The sequence below is a fragment of the Nycticebus coucang genome, chromosome 2 (genome assembly GCF_027406575.1).
Source record: "Nycticebus coucang isolate mNycCou1 chromosome 2, mNycCou1.pri, whole genome shotgun sequence".
NCBI classification, from domain to species: Eukaryota; Metazoa; Chordata; class Mammalia; order Primates; family Lorisidae; genus Nycticebus; species Nycticebus coucang.
In genome coordinates, this window is record NC_069781.1 from 117,918,899 (window position 1) to 117,940,142 (window position 21,244).

At 55.4% G+C, this 21,244-nt stretch overlaps 1 protein-coding gene across 1 annotated transcript; it reads right to left on the bottom strand.

Annotated features, from left to right (window-relative positions):
• Positions 1-918: 918 nt before the first annotated feature.
• ABCA7 (ATP binding cassette subfamily A member 7) lies at positions 919-20,556 on the bottom strand. The gene is made up of 47 exons (XM_053581468.1): positions 20,362-20,556; positions 20,184-20,277; positions 19,842-19,983; positions 19,625-19,750; positions 19,434-19,484; positions 17,186-17,261; positions 16,832-17,042; positions 16,572-16,711; positions 16,323-16,439; positions 16,001-16,168; positions 15,621-15,868; positions 15,115-15,291; positions 14,591-14,813; positions 14,241-14,462; positions 13,964-14,165; positions 13,632-13,742; positions 13,245-13,416; positions 12,713-12,844; positions 12,470-12,609; positions 11,874-12,011; positions 11,519-11,703; positions 11,370-11,433; positions 10,839-11,041; positions 10,532-10,580; positions 10,264-10,356; positions 10,033-10,190; positions 9,668-9,792; positions 9,484-9,582; position 9,312; positions 9,046-9,278; positions 8,758-8,790; positions 8,444-8,621; positions 8,021-8,190; positions 7,176-7,353; positions 6,841-6,956; positions 6,384-6,528; positions 6,173-6,296; positions 4,831-4,960; positions 4,637-4,757; positions 4,495-4,557; positions 3,532-3,638; positions 3,134-3,275; positions 2,796-2,930; positions 2,612-2,715; positions 2,187-2,279; positions 1,264-1,504; positions 919-1,165 (listed from the first exon to the last, which is right to left on the bottom strand). Exons 1-47 carry the CDS (start codon positions 20,524-20,526, stop codon positions 1,016-1,018), a joined length of 6,495 nt encoding a protein of 2,164 aa, XP_053437443.1. The 5' UTR covers positions 20,527-20,556; the 3' UTR covers positions 919-1,015.
• Between the last annotated feature and the right edge of the window lie 688 nt (positions 20,557-21,244).

Below are 21,244 nucleotides of genomic sequence, written 5' to 3' on the forward strand. Positions count from 1 at the left end.
CAGGACAGTGCAGACCGGGGTCACTGCCTGGCAATGGCCTTGAAGACCCACAGCTCTGAACCAATAAAGCTCCCCCCAGCCTATATTCCAGAGACTTCATGGGGGCTTGGGGACACACACACAACTCCCAGGAGTGCTAGGCAGCAGGACACAGGCACAGAAGCACTGGTAACACACCAGAGGCCATATAGTCCCTGTGAGCAGGGACATCTGGGTGTATACAGATCCCAGTCCCTTTCCACTCTCCCCAACAACCTCCAATCTGAGCCCTCTCTCTTCCCCAGAGCTCCCTCCTCTCCCCTCCAGAGTCTTACCTCCAATATAAAAACCCCCAACCCCTCTACTGACCTCAGGTGGGAGGTGGGGATATCCTGGATGCAGGGCTCCAAGGCCACAGCACCTGGTTCTCCATCCAACTCTCCAGGCCTGGGTCCAACTACAAACCCAGCCCAATAGCCCCTTGAGGACTTTCTGCCCATTGCTCATTGCTCTGAGGGCCAGAATCAGCAGCTGAGGGTTGGCTGCCTTCTGGGTGGGCTTCTGGCCTGATCAGGAGGCCTGTGCTCTGGCCACATGGCTCCTCTTAGATATCCAGGGCATTCCTGAGCCCTGACCTCATCTCTACTTCATGGGAAGGCCCTCATAGGTACCACCCTTACCAGACCCACGTGGGTATGCAAAAGCCCAGGAACCGTGACCAGGCTTTTAGGAACCCCCTACTGGCACCCCTCACTCCCCAGCTTTCCAGGGCATTTGTAACTGTTTACCTGCACCCTGTGAATCACCACTTGGTCCACAAATCCACAGGTGCATCCTCAGTGTACAACTGGCCCTTTCCAGACATGTGTAGTCACTTGTATAGCCTGGTGCATGAACACCCATGCACATGGTTTCACCACCACAGCTTCTCACCAGCATTCTCTTTATTTCCTCCAAGGCAGCCCCCTCCCTCCCAGCCTGAGTCCTGCTTTTGTCATTCCTAGGGCCTTCCACTAGCCCTGCAGTGGAGGGAGGCTCAGAGCATGGTCTCGTCCATGCTAGGGTCATCCAGGAATCGGTTGGGGCACTGCGAGCCAAGTATGGGGTCTACCCCCATTCCTGCCTCCTTCTGGTTGTTCTTATAGTCCTCATCCGTCCGTTGGTCCTTGGAGAAGTACAGGAATACCTGGCGGGTGAGTGGTCAGGAGGAGACAGAAGGGGCAGTCAGCCCATGAACCTAGGCCCCATGCCCCCTTCTCAATATCACAGGGCTCTTGTAGTCACCTCCTCCAGCGTGGTCTGGCTCACGGAGAAGTCCTCCACGCCGTGCTCCGCGCCATTCGTTGCTAGCTCTCCAAAGACGTGTGCCAAGGAACAGCGCTCTCCCAGTGGCAACTGGAAGCGCAGGCGGCCACCGTGCGCCTCACGCAGCTCAGACCCTTGAAATGCTGCCGCCACGAAGTCCACTGCTGGTTGGGATCGCTCCGACGGAACCCGTAGGGTCAGTGTGTAGCCGGCTCCGAATCTGGAGTGAGCGGCCAGGGCTGTCTGACAAGGCCTTTCCCAGGTTCTGTCTCCAACCCTAGGTTCTGCCTCAGCTCACTCTTCAGCCCCATCTATCCACCTACAGACCTCTGCCGACGAACCCACCCCCTTCACCTCTCCTGGCCACACCTTCACTGAACCAATGACCAGTCTTCTAACCCTGCCCACACCCATCCTACTAGGTTTTCTGGCTCGGTTCCCACAGGTGTACCTATTCTAGCCATCCCCCTATTTGGCATGTGTGACCCCACCCCTTGCACGCTGGCACACCCACGTGCCCTCTAACCACGCCCAACACTTCCTAGGGCTGGCCTGCTCGGACCACGCCTACTCACCAAGCCCTCCTTTAACTCCTCCCATCTCCCACTCCCCCTGTCCTGGCTCCACCTCTATGCACACATGATTACACCTTTTAAATCCACCGACGTCCTCCGGTCCACCTCTGGAATCTTGTCTTTCCCTGGTCCTACACCCCCAGCAAGGCCACCTGGCCCTGACTCCTCATTGACTTTTCTCTGACAATCCGTAATCCTGGCCTCCTCTCCAGTTAGATCCAAATTCGCCGCTCAAGGCTCCACGTTTGGTCTCTTGTCTAAACCCACCTACATCTCCACTTTCATCCCACCTGTCGCCACACCTCCCTTGACACCTGCCCCATTCACCTGCCCTTGAGGTGCTGCACACTGCCCAAGCAGCGAAACCGCCCATTCACCATGATGGCCAGGCGCGTGCATAGCGCTTCACATTCCTCCATGCTGTCAGACCAGAACACACAGGATCAGTGAGGCCTGGGCCACCTGTGCCTGGCACTGCACTGCCTGCCCTGGCTGAACAGGCAGGAAGCCAGCCTCCAGGACCCAGACCCCTTTTGTTCTTAACGTTTCCCACTGGATCCAAACCCGTTCTGAAGTTCCTGGGTCCACAAATGATCTCCCAGTGTCCATACATCTGGGTGCTGGCACCCTCAACCACCAGGTCAGGCAGGACCTTCCCAGGTGGGGTCAGAATGTCCCCATCTCTGAACGGCCTCCTGCTCGGGCCTGCTCCACCTTGACCCATAGCCTTGGGTATCTGGTGGGGGACCCACCTGTGCGAGGTGAGCACTACTGAGCGGCCCTCCCGCACCACGGCCAGAAGGCTGTTCCAGAGGAAGCGCCGTGCACTGGGGTCCATGCCTGTGGTTGGCTCATCCTGGGAAGAGGGTAATTGCTGTAAGCCCAGCTAGGACTTTGTGCCAGCTCCTACCTTATCCAGGCACCGCCTACACGCACCAGAAAGACCACGGATGGGTCCCCAACCAGTGCCACGGCCGTCGCCAGCTTCCGTTTATTGCCTCCACTGTAGGTGCCTGCAGGCTGGTCTGCGTATCTTGGGAGGCTCAAGCGCGCCAGGCCCAAGTGCACTGTCTGTGGGGCAGGGCCAGAGTGAGCAGGGGTGGAGCCTGGCCAAGGTGAGTGTTGGGCTTGGGAGGTGAGCCAGAGTGACAGGAACCGCGCATGAGAAGGAAACAGCCTCTGGGAGCTGGGGTATAGGGGCGGAGCCCAGGCCAAAGAGCGCGGGATGGACCAGGCTTAGGGGTGTAGCTAAGCAATGTTTGCGGCAGGCTCACCTGGGCCACCAGCGCCTCAGGGATACCGCGCAGGCGGGCGAACAGCTCCAGGTGCTCGCGGCCAGTTAGCAGTTCAAAAATGGCATCCGACTGAGGGCAATAGCCCATGCTACGGTATGCTGCGGCTGGCTCATGGGCCACACTGGGGAATGAGGTACAGGAGGCTCAGAGAACTGGTTAGTCCCTAGATATACTTGGGGCAGACAAAGGGGTCTCAGGGCCCACCTATTCAGGACCATTCCGGTAAGGAACAGAGGTGTCTCAGGGCCTGGCTGGGGTGCAGGGGTACGGGGGCTCAAGGTGAGGGGCAGTGGGCCCAGTCCATACACTGGAAAGTGGACTGTAGGGAAGAAAAAGGGCTTCAGCACCCACCCTATCCCCACCTGGGCTCCCCTCACCTTTGACCTGTCAGCACAACTTCACCCCCACTGGGCAGTGTGTTCCCCGTCACCATGCGAAATGTGGATGTTTTCCCTGCTCCATTCACACCCAGCAACCCGAAACACTGTGGGTCCACCCCAAATGGCAATTAGAACCCAGGCCATTGTGCCACCCCCTTTGCTTTCTGAGTTTCTGCATGGAGCGGTGTGGGACAGAGGAGCCCTAGAGCAAATGTTGGTGTATGTGTTTAGGCATATAGTTGTTGTTTAGCAGAGAGTAATTTTTGGCACATAGGATGTGTTTAATAAATCCTGAACACAGTAGGTGTCCTATAAAAGTCATACACAGAGGTGCTCAGCAAATATTGAGGCATATTTCCAAAGGTTTCCTGGCACACGGTGGGTACCTAATGAACAATGGCACCCAGTGAGTACTCAGGCTGCATGCACAGTCAGGCACAGGTGGAGAGGTTGGCTAGCACACAGTAGGTACTTAGTAATTTATGCAATTTATGCTAACATACAATGTGTATCTGTAGATGTGTACTGGCTGGCCCCTAGTAGGTGGCAAATAAATGGCACACACTTAATAGGTGCCTGAATGTGAACTGGTGTAAAGCAGTGCCTAACAAATGCTGGCTGTGGGCAAGTGCTTGATATAGATATGAGTACAATAGGGACTGAATACTGTTGGTGCTTGATAAAAGCCAACTGCAGAAAGCTGGCATTCAATACACCTCTTTGATGAGCACAATGGGTATTCAATAAATATAAACATGCAGTAGTAAATGCTCAATGAGTTTGTATGCTCAAATTAGGACTTCAATTATTGGCACCAAGTGCTCAACAAAAGGTGGTAGATGCACGGTAGTTGCTGAAAAAAGGACAGTAGGGGCATGTAGGTGGTCAGTAAAGAGTGGTAGTGTGGGCAGTTGGGCATTCTCTTCCTGCCCCTACACCAGGCCTCCACCCTGGACTCACCTCCCCAGAGGGGATCCCCAGGCATAGGCGGTCAACAGCAGGCATCTTCTGCCCATGGTATACCTGGGAGGGGTTCAGGTCCTTGAGAAAGGTAGGTGGGCCAGTGGGAGCCCCCAGCAAGGCTCTACTCAGCCATACCTACCTTGGTCAAGTCCCTTAGCACCAACATGTCCCCCTGTGTGGCCCCTTGGACCACCCGCTCTCGCTCATGGGCCACATCTTCATCTTCTTCTCCCAGGGGTGGAAGTGACCTTAGCTTGGGTCTGGGGACAGAGACATGAGTGGGCCCAAAGTAGGTCCTTGGCCCCTACCACCCTTCCCTTGCTTTCCACTGACTGTGGCCTGAGATGGTTGCGGTACTGCAGCAGGAGTGTGAAGAAGAGGAAGAGGGGCCCCTGTACCGCCATGGCTAAGAGGTTCTTGCCAACAACCTCCCAGCGTAGGGGTGACTGGAATTGCTTCTCTCCTGTGGGGACAGAAAGGAGGTCCTTGAGGAGGCTGGGTTTCTATCCCCCTCTCCATCCAGGTCGCCCAGAATTTTTTTTAGACAGAGTCTCACTATGTTGCCCTCAGAAGAGTGCCCTGGTGTCACAGCTCACAGCAACCTCAAACTCTTGGGCTTAAACGATTCTCTTGCCTCAGCCTCCCAAGTAGCTGGAACTACAGGCACTCCTCACAATGCTCGGCTATTTTTTGGTTGTAGTTGTCATTGTTGTTTGGCAGGCCCGGGCTGGGTTCAAACCCGCCACCTCTGGTGTATGTGGCTGACGCCCTAGCCACTGAGCTACAGGCACCAAGTCAGGTCAACCAGATTCTTTTTCTTTTTTAAGGTCAACCAGATTCTTTTTTTTTTTTTTTTTGTAGAGACAGAGTCTCACTTTATGGCCCTCGGTAGAGTGCCGTGGCCTTACACAGCTCACAGCAACCTCCAACTCCTGGGCTTAAGCGATTCTCTTGCCTCAGCCTCCCGAGTAGCTGGGACTACAGGCGCCCGCCACAACGCCCGGCTATTTTTTGGTTGCAGTTTGGCCGGGGCCGGGTTTGAACCCGCCACCCTCGGTATATGGGGCCGGCGCCTTACTGACTGAGCCACAGGCGCCGCCCGGTCAACCAGATTCTTATGGGAAATGAAGAAGAATTAGATAGGCCACTCAACTGGAATCTAATTTGCATAGAATGCAGAGGTATCACTACTTCCCTTATTTAGAGACTTAGTCCTCTTATGATGTGACCCAAGATAGAATTAGTTCTTGTGGCTGCTTTATTGTACCTTTAACTTGGTTCAACTTTGGAGCCAGCTAAAATCCCTTGGGAGTTGGGGGAGTGCCTGTGGCTCAGTGAGTAGGGCGCTGGCCCCATCTACTGAGGGTGGCGGGTTCGAACCTGGCCCCGGCCAAAAAAATAGCTGGGTGTTGTGGGTGCCTGTAGTCCCAGCTACTCAGGAGGCTTAGGCAAGACAATCACCTAAGCCCAAGATCTGGAGGTTGCTGTGAACTGTGACACCAGAGCACTCTACCGAGGGTGACAAAGTGAGATTCTGTCTCTAAAAACAAAACAAAACAAAAAAATCCCTTGGGATCTGTTTGTCTCCACCTTATATAATACTCTAGGGTGGTACTTCCAAGGGTGTTAGCTATCTGCAGCTACAGCTCCACTTCATCTGATAGGAAGTTCTCACCCAAGTGTTCAAAGGCATCAGCCACGGCCTGGTTCTGCACCATGTTGATGAGCCCTCGGCCCAGGCAGAAGTGGGGGAAAATTAGTAAGACCCGTTTGAGGATCCGGTTCATGTCCTGCAGACTCTGCTCAAGGGCCAAAAAGGGAAGACAGGTCAGGGGATGAGGCCAATAACCCAAGCCAGCCAGAGCCCCAGCCTCATGGTGACCCACCTGATCAGAAAACAGTTCAAGCACAAAGGTGGCCATGCTGCCATTGAAGCCAATGAAGAGGTTGATGCAAGTGAGCACCACATATCCCGTGCTGGGCACAGAGAAGAAGAAGGAGGCTGGGTACATGAGTGGTGTGATGGACCAGCTGAGGGAACAATAAGAGTCACTGGGATAACTACTCAGACTCAGCAACTCTGAGAGGAATAGATATCCCTTCTCATCTTCTGTACCTTAGGCCTCTATTAATGTGAATCAGGATAAGATGAACTTTTTTCCCCCTATGGTCTGTTCCAATGTTTGAGGGACAAGATGAACTTTTAAGGCCACCTTGCCATATCATTGAATTAGACCCCAAATGAGATCTCTTTAGAAGCTGCTGTATAGTCCTATTTCCCTCAACAGCATTTTGTGGGGGTGGGAGCAATAAGGACAAGCTTTGAAGGACTGTGAGCCTCACCCATACAGTAGTAGCAATAATAAGAGAGCAGGCAGGTTGCCAGGGGCCACATATGCCTTCTGCTGGAAGGCCAGAAAGATGAGCACCACGATGCATGCTGGCACCAAGTAGTTACACTGCATTAGAGATGGACGTTACTCTTGTTAATGTGAAAGAGCAGGGACTGTGACCCTCAGCCCTGTGCCCACCCTGGCCTCCCTGATTTTAAGGTAGGAGGTCCTGATGCCTTCCACAATCCTCAAGACCTCACCAAGCTGCCTTTGACAAGCCCTTGCCCAGAAGGGACAGTGGCAAGTAGTGGTTAGTCCCCCCACCCTTCCAAGCAGTCCCCGCACCATGTCCCAGAGAAAGTTGCCGAGCCAGTATAGGGTGGGGGGTAGACCCCCCATGAGTTGCAAGTGTTTGGCTTGGGTGACACGCTCCTCGATGAGGACAAGGGTGAAGCTGGCTGGGATGAAAGACATAGCAAAGACCACACAGATGGAGACGAGGACATCCATGGTGGAGGCCGTCCTGGAGGTGAGGGCACAAGAATTGTAGGATGAGGTGCATGGGCTGCAGAGAGCAGACCTGAACATGCCATTGATGGGGCAAAGATCTACAGCATTACTGGGGGGGAGGTGGTGTGAGTTATTTATTTATTATTTATTTATTTATTTATTTATTTATTTATTTTGAGACAGGGTCTCACTATGTTGTCCTCGGTAGAGTGCCGTGGCATCACAGCTCACAGCAACCTCAAACTTTTGGGCTTAAGCAATTCTCTTACCTCAGCAAGAGGTAAGCCTCCCAAGTAGCTGGGACTACAGGCGCCTGCCATAATGCCTGGCTATTTTTTTGTTGTAGTTGTCATTGTTGTTTGGCAGGCGTGGGCTGGGTTCAAACCCACCAGCCTTGGTGTATGTGGCTGGTGCCCTAACCACTGAGCTGTGGGCACCGAGCCAATGTGTGAGTCATTTAGAGAGGAGGATGGCTAAGTTGTTTCACAGGAGAGGTTGGACAGGTCTCTGGTAGGATAAAGGTTGCTGGGGAAAGGATAATGTTCCATTATCATGGCCAAAAGAGAGGCAGTTCCTGTGTCCCATTTACATGGTGAGTGTGGCAGTGTTCAAATCCAGCTCCTACCACCCAAACATCAGAGACTGAGGCAGTGGAGGGTACTCAGGGCCAAAGGACTTACCTTGTGGCCTCAGAAAGCTGCTTCTTGGTGTTGTTCAAAGGGTGGTTGAACGTGGTGATGCTGTAGGTATGGCTGGTGGGGCCTGGAGGCAGGTGAGCATGTAGGAGTGCATTGTTGGCTCGGTTGACAAAGGCCACCATGGCATGCCAGCCTTTGTTGTTGAACCAGACCTGGGGTGGGGTCAGGGCCACAGGGTCAGGGTGACAAGGCTAGACATTGCTCTGACTGGCACTAAGTCTGCATGGGGGACTTCTCCAGTCCTGCCTCCTGCAGCAGCACTATGAGCAGGCGGGTATGTGCAGGGTCCCTTGGGGCATCCTCACTGTGTGTGGGGGAAGGTGTAGGATCAGAGTTGTGCCCACTGGTGCCCAGGCCTTCTGCCCCCAGCCATTTTCCTCTGTACCCACCATCCCCAGTGCTCACCTTGAGGCTGTCCTGAGCATCCAGGCTATAAGCCCATGCTGTGAGGTTATTCAGGACATGATCAAGGACTCCACCAGATTGGGGCCTCAGCAGTACCCTCAGCTCTTCCACAGAGTGGCCCACCTTGTGTCCTGAGGGTAGGCCTGGGTCACAGCCACCCAGTGAGAAGCCTCCATATCTGTGATGCAGGGTGGGAAAGGAGGGAGCAGCTGAGGGCCAAGGATGGGGAGAGGGATGGGGAGATTTCCCTGTGGGCAGGCATGGGCATAGGACTAGGACCAGGGGAGGGGACCCCAAGCCAGGCCCCTCCTTACCTGACCTCATTTACCCACTTCTTAGTCTTCAGGCTATGGGAGAGATAGGCAGAGACCAAGAGAAACCGGGATAGCAGGAGAGAGAGATGGAGGTAGAGAGGGAGAGATGGGGAGCGGTGCCAGAGACAATTAACAGAGGTAAGGTATGGAGGGCACTTGGAAGGCTTCCAGCCCACAGCCCTAAGCTGGACATCCACCATACCTTCTCTGGGACTGGACCAGCTGCCCAACTCCACTGGATAGCCCATGCTACAGCCTGGCAAACTGAGACCTAGGACAGCATCTTACCCTTGGTGCATCAGGCTTGAGTAGGTCTTGACCAGGAAGTCAGACAGTTTCCAGCCTGTGAGGTTCTGTATCACTTCCCCTGAGCTGGTCACTGCCTGTGGTGGAGGGGGGCCCCTGGCAGCAGCTGGGCAATCAGGCTGGATGCACTGGCAAGCTGGGGATGGAGACTCTGGTGTCCAGTTTCCGCTGGCCAAGGCCTTGGCCATGTTGGCAGGAACATCAGGCACCAGTAGCTGACAGGAGATGGGGTCTGCACATGCGGGGACCCTGCAGGATCAGGGTACTCGGCTATGGGTGCCTGGCATCTGAGGGCTCCAGAAACATGGAGGCTCCCAGCCCCCAGGTGGGCACAAAGGATGTCCCAGGCACCCCCGGATGCCCATTGGTCAGAGCCCAGATGGGCAACACAAAGCCAGAGAGGGCAAGGTGGGCCCTCACCTGTGGGAGCTATTCTGCATGGGGGACTTCTCCAGTCCTGCCTCCTGCAGCAGCGCTATGAGCAGGCGGGTATGTGCAGGGTCCCTTGGGGCATCCTCACTGTGTGTGGGGGAAGGTGTAGGATCAGAGTTGTGCCCACTGGTGCCCAGGCCTCCTGCCCCCAGCCATTTTCCTCTGTACCCACCTGAAGAAGGACACTTGGGCACCATACATGGCAGGATTAAGCCTCAGAGCTGGATAATGTCCAAAATGAGACACGATGAAGCTGAATGCCAAAGCCAGGCCCACAAAGAGGGCGGGCATCACGATCTGGAGGACCAGCCCATTAGCTGCTGCATCAACTTACTGTCCAGGTTCACTTGCACTCATCCCTGTTCCTGTCTAGAATACTCATGACTCCCCAGTGTCCTCAATAACTGTGGTTGGGTTTGGGGACACACCACATGGGGTTAAACAGTTGAATTAGGCTACTGTATGGATGGCCAGGGTGGAGAACAAACACTCAGGGACTCCCAAGCCCCAACACCCCTGGTGCTGGGCCCCCCTCACCTGAGCAAACAGGCCACGGCGGCTGCGGCGAGCAAGCAGAAAGCGCTTGAGAAGCAGGGCCCGGAGTTGGTGGAGGATCAGTGCCCAGCCCTGCACCCGAACTATAGCATCTGGCTCAGAGCTTTGTAGGACCTGTGTCTTGGACACTGATCCAGCTGTGGGGGAAGAGAGGGTCAGTATTCATGCCACAAAGACCAGAAGGGGTCACAGGCAGGAGAAGGGACTCAGCCAGTTCCCCATTCCCCGGAGTGGACTCCATCTTGAGCAGCACAGTCAAGTCTGAGCCAGCAATGCCCATCCCCAGGTGCTGCCCACAGCTGCTTTCTGTGGGGCCATCAGGATCGGGGTTAGTAAGTCAAGAATTATGGATGGGAGTATCAGGAATTAGGGACGGAGGTCAAGGCTGTGCCTTGGGCCAGATTCGGCAAAGAATTGGGGCTTGGCCTATTTAGGTCCAACTTAGGACCAGGGTCAGAAGGTCAGGGAGTTGTGGCCGTACCCTCTGGGTTTGCATCCAGAGCACAGTTCTCTACCACCTTCAGGAAGATCTGGGGAGACAAAGCAGGGGACTCAGAGGCTGGACACGAACAGGAGAGAATTCAAGAGCCCTCAAACCCTCATTCACCATGGGTCCAGGAGGCCTCCTCAAGGACTTCGAAGCCTCCAGCCAGATCTATTTGTGTGCTATGCCTCCTCCCCCAGAATGCCTTTGCTCCCAATAAACAAATGCCTATTCATCCTTCAAAATACCACCACCTCCAGGCAGCCCTCCTCCCAGCCCCCCAACTGCCACCCAGCCCCCATACCTCCTCAAGGCTGGTGTCTGAGATCCCGTAGCCAGTGAGCCTCAGTTCCCCCAGCCTCCTGTCCAGCTCCTGGAAGAGCTTGGTAAAGCTTCCATCAAGGGCGCTGACATAGGGCAGCACCAGCACCAACTCATGGGGCAGCTCCTCAACTAGCCGTGCCCCAGGCACCCACTGCTGCACCAGGGCCAGGACCTGGGGTGTACCTGGGTGGACAAAGGAAGGCTTCAGGAGCCCTTCCAGACCCAGGAGCCCGCCCTAGTTCCTGCACTACCCATTCCCAGCTCAGTCTTCCTGGAGAAGGGGCTTGGGTAACTCATGAGGGAATAGTCCCTGTAGACAGAGGTTGGGGTAAGAACTTGAGGGCAGGGCTTGACCAGTGTTAGAGGTCGGGGAAGGTGCGTCTCTGGGTTCAGCCCAAGGTTTGGGGCAGCCCAGGTTTCTGTCTAGTTGGGGGCTCTGACACTCTTCTGTCCTGAATTAAGCCACCACCACCCACTGCCCCCCCCCAAGTTCTCCCACCCTTGCCCTTACCAGCTGAGCTGCCCGTCTCTCCTTCGTGCCTGGCATGCATGCTGTCTCCCAAGTCAGTGTCACCCTGTAGTCAAAGAGGCACCAACTGGCTTGGCCATGGGCTAGACAGAGCCTCAGGGGTTAAGGGTCAGAAGAAGACCAGCTCTCACCTTCTCACTGGTGATCAGGGGCGGGGAACCCTTCACCAGTGTCAAGTAGTAGCCGGAGCCCAAGTGACGACGCAAGAAGAGTGGTGAGCCACAGCAGCACACGCGGCCACCTGCTACCACCACCACACGATCTCCCAGGAGCTCAGCCTCATCCAGGTGGTGTGTGGAAAGGATCAGTGTACGACCTGGGCATGGGGACCACCTTGTCTTTGACCAACCTGTGGCCTCTATTAGGCATTGCCTACCTCATGTAGCAATCTCTTGCTCCTCCCCCATCCCCAGAGCCTTGTTGTCAGAAACATTCTCTGGCCCCCAAGCATAATCCAGGGGAACCTCAGGGCTCCCCAACTCTTACCTTGGCGGTATTTGAGCAGTAGATCCCAAATGCTGCGGCGGGAAGTGGGGTCCACACCAGCTGTGGGCTCATCCAGGATAACAACTTGAGAGCCCCCCACAAAGGCAATAGCCACTGACAGTTTCCGCTGCATCCCACCTAGGTGGGGCCAGGGGTGGCATCTCAGTGTGACTGCCCAGCCTTAGGCAGGACTGCCTACACATATGGACCTCAGTACCCGGCTTCTTTTTTTTTTTTTGTAGAGACAGAGTTTCACTTTATGGCCCTCGGTAGAGTGCCGTGGCCTCACACAACTCACAGCAACCTCCAACTCCTGGGCTTAAGTGATTCTTTTGCCTCAGCCTCCCGAGTAGCTGGGACTACAGGCGCCCGCCACAATGCCCAGCTATTTTTTGGTTGCAGTTTGGCCGGGACCGGGTTTGAACCCGCCACCCTCGGTATATGGGGCCGGTGCCTTATTGACTGAGCCACAGGTGCCGCCCAGTACCTGGCTTCTTTTGGGACTCCTGGGTCTGTCTCCTGGCTTCCTGCCACCCTTGGGATAAAGTCCCAGCTCCCTCCCCTGTGAAGGTGACCTCCCTCTGGGGTGCGCTCACCAGAGAGGTGGCGAGTCTGCACACACTGCTTAGAGACCAGCCCCATGTCCTCCAGCATACGGTCCTTCTCAGGGCCCACCGCAGCCACACTCAGACCTTTCAACCGACCGTAGAACCAGATGTGCTCACTCACAGTCAGCCTGTGGCCATAGATGCAAAGTACAGTGACCAACATGGCAGTCAAGGCTCAAGGGGCACACTACCGCTTCCCCACCACTGCACTCCAGGCCTGCCAAAACGCACATGTCAAACAGCACATTGTACTGGGGGCAGATGCCCAGGTGGGGCCGGATGGCTGCCATGCTGGACCTGATGTCATAGCCCAGGATGAAGGCAGAGCCGCCACTGGGTGGGAAGAGACCGCTCAGGATGGACCTGGGGATAGAAGAGTCTCAAAGCAGCCCCCTTCATAGAGAGAAGGGATACCAGCACTTACAGGGTACCTATTGTATACCTGGTTTAAAGGGGTGTTATGTCCTCATTTTATAGGAAAATGAGGAAAAGGAAAAGGAAAAGGTGGGGCGGTGCCTGTGGCTCAAGGAGTGGGGCGCCGGTCCCATATGCCGGAGGTGGCGGGTTCAAACCCAGCCCTGGCCAAAAAAAAAAAAAAAAAAGAAAGAAAAGGAAAAGGAAACTGAGGCTCACGGAAAATACTTATTGCCTGCATATTGTGTACCCAAAAGGGACTGGGGTTCCTGCCCCCAGATGCCTTTCCTATTGAATAGCTGGAGAAACTGAGGCTCTAGGGAGGGGAGGGGAGTGCCCAATAGCTCACAGTGTGGTTGTCTTGCCAGCCCCATTGTGGCCCAGAAAGGCAGTGATGTGTCCCTGGTAGAAGTCCAGACTGAGCCCCCTCAGGGCTGCCTGTGGGCTGCCAGGAAAGTGCTTCTCCAGGCCACGAATGGAGACTCCAGGATTCAGGCCAGGCGGTGCCTCTTCCACCAGTACTGCAGAGAGCATGCAGACTCAGCTGTGGAGCCGTGGGGGTCTATGGGGCCTGAAAGTTGGCTAGAGCTGATCTGTGGAGTCAGGTCCTCTCAGGCTGGGGTCTGCTCAGTGGGAGTTAGGGGACTCCAGGGTACTGGGAGTTGTGGAATTTTGTTTTGGCCAGAGTCTGGGGTTCCAAATTGGGAAATGGCTATTAAGCCCTGTTAGGTCTCACCCTTTGGGTCTTGCAGGGCAGGGGATGGGGCAGGACCCTTGGAGGCCTGAGGCCCAAACCAATAGTTCCTCCGAAAGAGAAAATTCCAGGGTTCAGGGATCCCGTACTGGCCTGGAAGGAAAGGCATGCTCAGTTATCCTTGAGCCCATCCCTATGAAAGATTGGCAGCTTCTGGCCACACTCCCAGAGTCAGGGCAGCCAGGTAGGCCTAACCGGGAGACCCCACCTGGCTGCCCCAGGCCCTGCCTCATGTGCCAGGAAGCCTCATCCTCTGATGGGGAACAGAACTTCAGGTACCAAATGGTCTGGAATCCCTCCTCCCTACAGCCCACCTGGGCACACAGCCTCCAGGTACCAGGTGGCAAGGGCATAGAGCACAGCATCCAGCAGCAGCAGGCCCGAGACCTGGGCCAGGCTGAAGACATCTGCGGTGGGCTCAGTACCCAGGTTGTGCCATTGCACACCCTGGCCTTGTTGCTCCAGCATCGCCAGGCTCTCACAACCAAAGCCGAAGGCTGCAGGTGATAGCAGGCTCTGTGGGTAGGAGCAGGTTGGTCAGCAGCAGCTGCAGCCAAGGCAGCCCCCCACCAGACCTGACCTGGCCCTCACCACAGCCACGCGGCCCCCAGTGGGAAGTTGGTCCCGCCAGGCCACACACAGGACATAGGGCAGGTAGAGCACAAAGTAGGCTAGGCCACTGCAAGCTGCCGCCAGGTTGGCGTGGGAAAAGAAGGTGCTCAGCAAGAAGCTCTGGATCACTGTGGCCACTGCATAGGCCGCCAAGAACAGGAAGATCACCACTGGGTGGCTGTAGGGGAGGATGTCTCCCAGCTGTGGAAGGCATCAAGAACTCAGAGTTCCACTCTTGAGTTGGCCCTGAGGCTCCCACCCATGCTACCTCCTGCTGATCACTCTCTCCTGCACCCATTCTGTAGCTGGAAAGGCCTAGGCGAACCCACCTTGACCACCAGCACCAGGAGAGCGGCACTGAGAAGAAAGGGCCAGAGGCAGCTGAGGAACCAGCTGAGCCAGAGCACAGCACGGCTCAGCCCCATGGAGCGCATCGTGTCGCGCAGCCGCGTCTCCTTTTCGCGCACCACAGCCTTCACCGTCAGCGCCACAGAGTAGATCCAGGCGAGCGTCAGGAAGAGTGGCAGCCACCGGCTCAGCAGGCGCAAGAACCTGGAAGGCCAGACAGCTGAGAGGTGGACAGAGACCCATGTCCCAGGATCTTAAGGCTCAGCCAGTTATGGAGATTCGCCTCCCCTATCTTCAGAACCCTGAACCACACTCCAGGTTCCAGCTGTCAGCATAGGCCAGGTTCTCCCTGTACCTGGAGACCCCTGCTCTTCCCCGTGGTCTCCCTAAACCAGCAAGTGGTTCGCAGTTTGTATTGCATGAGTGTTCCGAACAAAGTTTGGACCCTATTCTAAGACCTGGGACCTGGCGGCTGGGGAAACAGTGGGGCGGAGGCGGCGCTCACGAGTCGTCCACGTAGCACGGGTAGGGCATCTGCTGCAGGTAAAGGCCAGCGCTGGGGGCGGCGCCGCTAAGCACGCGGACAGCTGCTCGCTCCAGCAGGTCTTGCAGATACACGAAGCCTCCCCACACATAGTGCTGGTGGGTCAGGGGGTCCGCGGCCGGTCTCAGGTCCCAAAACCTGCGAGAGGGGCGTGGTGGTCAGCTGTAGGGCAGGGCTAGAAACTCCCCAGTCCTGCTCATCACTCATTAGCTCTGTCCTTACCCTGCGGGCTCAAATACCCGCTCGGCCCCGCCCACCACTTCCTTAACCTGCACCTTTCCAACATAGCCCATGCCCTTGGCCCCGCCTCCTCCCTTTCACGGACCCCAATTGGTCTAAGCAGCTCTGGGCTCCACCTCCAGGCCGCTGTCCGGTCCAAGTTTTCTTCTATCAAGGTTTTCAATAGGCTGAATGCCCCCCAAAGCCCCGCCCACTAGCATTGCGCCCCTGCCCATCCATTCCCCCACCTGTCCCTGATCTTATTAGTCCTGGTGACAACGTCTATGTCCATGCGGATCTTGATGCGCAGGTGGCCGGGGCCCGGGCCTGGGGTTGGGCTCTTCAGGGGTTGGGGTTGGGGTTGGGTGTCCGGAGGGTCTTCAGGCCCCAAGAAAACGACGCCAGCCCAGAAGCGGCGCTCCGCAAGCAGCTGCAGGGCCCGGGACACCAGAGCCTCCTCGGAGGGCACTGCCTCCACCTTGTCCAGGGTTATACACTGGGGGGCGGGGGTGTGAGTCCGAGGCGTTGAGGTCTGTCTGCCCCCCTCAAACCCCTCTTCTCCACTCCCGGGACCTCAGGGGCCTGCTTCCCCCCTCAGACGAAGATCCCCAAGTGAACAGCCCCTAACCTCCATCACACGGCCCAGAGCGCCCACTAGGCGCCCCAGGTCTTCATAGGCATCCCTCCAGCTGTAGCCACCGCCGCCAGAGTCCAGAAAGGATCGAAGGGCCTCCATGCGGTCCTGGCCTCCAGGTCCTGGCTGCCCCCTCCCTTTGTCCCACATTTGCAGGAGCATCTGGGGAGTGGCAGATGAAGGTAGGGGCCTGCATCAACCCTCCTTCTGGTCCACCAGGACCTGTCTGCCCGCCTTACCATGGATTCTACATCCTACCTCCACACCCTTGCCCAGAATGAGACACCTAGAAGCCAAATCTCCATTCTGGACCCACCTGCAGCATGGCGACATTTGCACTGTTGTTCATAAAGGTGAAGATCTGGGGTCCAAGCACACCCCATATCTCCTGGATGTCCTTCAGCACAGCCATCTTCTCAAAGGTCCGGTTCACCTGCAGGAATGACCTCATGACCTCAAAATCCAGCTTCTGTGTCCCCCTGGCTTGGCCCTGACCCACCCGAGCTGAGCGTGTAGTGAGGGCTCTGGCCAGGGCCCTTTGCCCCAGTATCAGGGCCGCCCTCACCTCAGCCATGAGCTGCCTGGTAAAAGGTGTGTCAGGTGTGAACAGCAGTTTCCCCAGTAGCATCGGCTTCACGTGCCTCCAGAACAGTTGGGACAGAGGGTCGTCGCCCAGGGTTCCAATCAGCTCAGAGCAGGCGGGGCCTGGGGGTGGGGGAGCCGTGAAGCTCCTCCCCCATCACACACACACACACACACACAGACACACACACACACACCCCACTTCCCAGTTCCCAGATGGGAGAACCAAAGTCAGTCACTCACTCAGGCTGTTGTCAGCCAGGGCTGATGCTGGCTCGTGCCCCACCAACTCCCGCAGGTCACTAGCTTCATAAAAGTTGAAGGAGGGGCCCCCTGAGCTTCTCGGCCCCTTGGCACTGCAAAGGGCTTCTGACACTAACTCCAGGGGGCGATCTGTCCCTTGGAGTCTCCGCAGTAGTGCCCAAAGCTCCACCAGGCTGGGCACCGCCAAGAGCTAGATAGAAGCCACCAGGGGGCGTTGGTGACCCCGCTGCCTGGTCCCACCTCCAATCCTAAGCAAGGGCATGCACCTGTCAGCAGCACCCTGAAAACCTGCCCAGGGGAAGGCCCCTCATTGCTTCCTGGCAGACCTCTTACCTCCTGGGCCAGGTCCTCAGCTGCCTCCACAAAGCTGCCAAACGATCTCTGGGAAGACAATGACCTTGATTGAGGCCTCACTCGCTCTGTCCAGTTCCCAGGTGGCTCATACTATTACTGTCTCCATTTTACAAACTAGAAAACAAGACTCTGAGAAGCACATGGACTCAAACAAGGTTTCATGGACTGGAGTCTCTCTCTCTCTCTCTTTTTTTTTTTTTTTTGGAGACAGAGTGTCACTTTGTTGTCCTTTAGTAGAGTGCTTAGGTGTCACAGCTCACAGCAACCTCAAACTCTAGGGCTCAAGCAATTCTCTTGCCTCAGCCTCCCAAGTAGCTGGGACAACAGGCACCCGCCACAACGCCCGGCTATTTTTAGAGACAAGGTCTTGCTCTGGCTCAGGCTGGTAAGGAGTTTAGGCAATTCACCCGCCTTGGCCTTCCAGACTACTAGGATTACAGGCATGAGCCACCTCACCTGGCCTCTGGAGTCTTTTTTTTTTTTTTGAGACAGAGCCTCAAGCTGTCGCCCTGGGGAGAGTGCTGTGGCATCACAGCTCACAGCAACCTCCAACTCCTGGGCTCAAGCGATTCTCCTGCCTCCGCCTCCCAAGTAGCTGGGACTACAGGTGTCCACTACAATGCCTGGCTATTTTTTTTTTTTTGGTTGCAGCTGTCATTGTTGCTTGGTGGGCTCGGGCTGGATTTGAGCCCACCAGCTCAAGTGAATGTGGCTGGCGCCTTAGCCGCTTGAGCCAGAGGTGCCAAGCCTGGAGTCTCTTTTTATTTACTTTTTTTTTTTTTTTGAGACAGAATTTCATTATGTTGACCTTGGTAGACTGCCGTGGTGTCACAGCTCACAGCAACTTCAAACTCTTAGGCTTAAGCGATTCTCTTGCCTCAGCCTCCCAAGTAGCTGGGACTACAGGTACCCACTACAACACTCAGCTATTTTTTGTTGCAGTTGTCATTGTTGTTTAGAACTAATAAGATTAGTGTTCAAACTCACCACCCTCAGTGTATGTGGTTGGAGTTGTAACCACTGTGCTACGGGTGCTGAGCCTTTATTTACTTTTTTTTTTTTTAGAGACAGAGTTTCACTTTGCCACCCTCGGTAGAGTGCCGTGGTGTCACACAGCTCATAGCAATCTCCAGCTCTTGGGCTTAGGCGATTCTCTCGCCTCAGCCTCCCAAGTAGCTGGGACTACAGGAGCCCACCACAACGCCCGGCTATTTTTTGTTGCAGTTTGGCCAGGGCCAGGTTTGAACCCACTACCCTCAGTATATGGGGCCAGCACCCTACTCACTGAGCCACAGGCGCTGCCCTACTTATGTTTTTGAGATAGAGACTCATTCTGTCCCCCTGAGTAGAGTGCCATGGTGTCATCATATCTCACAGTAACCTCAGACTCTTGGGTTTAAGCAATCCTCTTGCCTCAGCCTCCTCAGTAGCTGGGACTACAGGCATGTGCCACCACACCCAGCTAGTTTTTTCTATTTAGTACCTGCCTCAGCCTCCCAAAGTGCTAGGATTCCAGGCTTGAGCCACTGATCCCAGCTCTTTTTATCTTTTTGAGAAAGAGTTTCACTTAGTTGTCCCAGGCTAGAGTGCAGTGGCGTCAGCCTAGCTCACAGCAACCTCAAACTCCTGGGGTCAAGCTATCCTCCTGCTTCAGCCTCCCGAGTAGCTGGGACTACAGGTGCCTGTCACAATGCCAGCTACGTTTTCTATTTTTATTTATTTATTTATTTATTTTTTGCAGTTTTGGCCGGGGCTGGGCTTGAACCTGCCACCCCCAGTATATGGGGCTGACACCCTACTCTTTTTTTTTTCCGCACACATACTTTTAATTTTTATTAATAACCGTGCCCTACTCCTTGAGCCAGAGGTGCCGCCCTTCTATTTTGGGTAAGGACAGAGTCTCACTCTTGCTTAGGGTGAGCAAGAGTGCTGAGCTCAATGGATCTTCCTGCCTCAGCTTCCCAGAGTGCTAAGATTACAGGTGCGAGCTACCACACCTAGCTATGGACTAAAGTCTTCATCACCGGGCCATATGCACGCTGTCCAGGCACAGACAGGTGCAAGGACAGTCCAATTAAAGGCTAAGTGGCTAAAAAATAAAAGGCTAAACAGCTAGAATCAGAGGCCCCAGGATAGAGGGAGCTAGTCCAGGACAGGGGAGTGCCAGGACCTCCAGGGGAGCAGTATCAGCATCACCCTGGTTCCATCCCTCCTCACCTCTTGAAACAGTGACACCAGCAACTCTGTGGGCAGTGAAGGTTGCTCCTGTGGCTGATCACTTTGTTGAGGCCAGGCTGGGGGAGGAATGAAGGAAAGCACAAAGTTAGAAACCTCACCTTGGCCTGAGACACTTCATCCCCTCCCATGCGCATTTCAAAGCACAGAGAGTCCAGCCTCAGAGCTCAACCTTGTTAGAGCACTACAGCCTTCTCACCTCTGTGTGCAGCCCTCAATGTGGGCATCAGCTTCCTCAGGCCAGCCAGTGTTCTGTGGACACTGGGGCCCCCTAGCACAGCATGGGCATCAGCTAGGAGTCGGGAGACCCTGGTGACAGAGGGAGGACAGGCAGCAGAGTTCCAGTAGGCACTGCCACACTCCAAGCCTTGCAAACCTGCACCCACTGCCTTTGGCTCACAGAGAGTGGTTGAAGTTATTCAGGAGCTGGGGTTCCTCGCCAAGCGTTGGATGCAGGAAGCAGGTGTTATTCACATTGCAGATGAGGCCCTGAAGCCAGGGCACGATGCCGGCAGATGGCAGCGGCTTATTGGGGAAGTGGCCTGTGGAGAGATGCCAGGCACTGAGGCCTTTTGGTCTCTGCCAGAGCCCCATAGTCTGACCATCCCCTCACTCATTGCATACCTCTAGCGACAGAGAGCTGGGTCTCAGTGCTGTGTACTCAGAGTCCTTGTGTACTGGTTGACCCGTCTGCCTCCCCCCATCCAAACAAAGTGTCTGCTCCCCGGCGGGGGGCGCTTACATTCATGGTGCTCCAGAGGAGGATGGAAGTGGCGCACAGCCACCAGGATGAAGAAGAGAAAGAGTGGCCACAACACCTCGACCAGAAGCTGGATCTAGGGGGAAGAACAGGCAGGAGATAGTAGGGTACAGTGGAGGGGGATGCTGACCCACTCTGCCCTGTCCTGGCCTGGCATTACGGGCTGTCTCCGGCGATATGTGAAATTCTTCCAAAGCAGCAACATCAGCTGTGTCCAGAAGGCCATGGTGAGACTGGACAGGGAACAGGACAGAGAGGTCAGGACAGAGAGGCTGAGGATGTGCTGTGTGGCTGCAGCAACTCCCTGCCTCTTTCTGAACCTCATTCCTTTAACTCACAGGGCAGGATTCCTAGAAGCTCTGATTAGAGATAAGAGTGAAGCAAACAGCAGACCCTGTGAAAAATGGACTCTCCTCTACCCAGAGAGGTAAAGTAAACCAAAGAAAGCCCTGCCCCAAGTGGTCCAGCCCACAGGGTTGTAGCCTGGGGTCTGGAAGATCATCCCCCAATCCTCCAGGGTACACAGCATCAGCTTAATGCTTTCCTCATCAGGTTCCTCCTCATCAGGCTCCATCGCAAGTCCTACCTGAGGGCCTTTTCCAAGTCCTGGCCCCCAGCCTCATCCCTTTCATCCCTGACCCAAGGAAAGGTTCCCTTTTCTAAAGATAAGAGCAATAGCTACTGTGCTGATCATTTCACACACTTTGCTAGAATACTGCCTCATTTAACAGAAGTGGAAACTGAGACCCAAGAAAGCAAACCCAGGCTCCCAGAGAGACAGGTAGCCCCCCAACTGCCCCAGCTCTGCTCACCCTTTATGTGTTATTGATTGCTCAGAAGAACCACAAGATCCAGAAAGTGAGTCAGGAGGAGGAAGAGATAAAGGCTGCTGGAATCAGCAATTTCTAATCTCATCTCATCTTTTCCTTGAGACTGTCCAGCTCTGACACAGATGGGGAAACTGAGATTGCCAGAGGGGCAGGAAGTTGCCAAAGGTCACCCGTGAAGCCTGGAACTAGACCTAGGATCCTGACCCCCCATGA

Coding starts and splice junctions, on each gene's coding strand:
- ABCA7 (XM_053581468.1), bottom strand. CDS start 20,526: ATGAGGTTCAGAAAGAGGCAGGGAGTTGCTGCAGCCACACAGCACATC. Junction 19,751..19,841: donor AATAACTTCAACCACTCTCT/GTGAGCCAAAGG, acceptor CTCTGTCACCAG/GGTCTCCCGACTCCTAGCTG. Junction 14,166..14,240: donor CTGGGGGCCGCGTGGCTGTG/GTGAGGGCCAGG, acceptor TCCTACCCACAG/AGCCTGCTATCACCTGCAGC.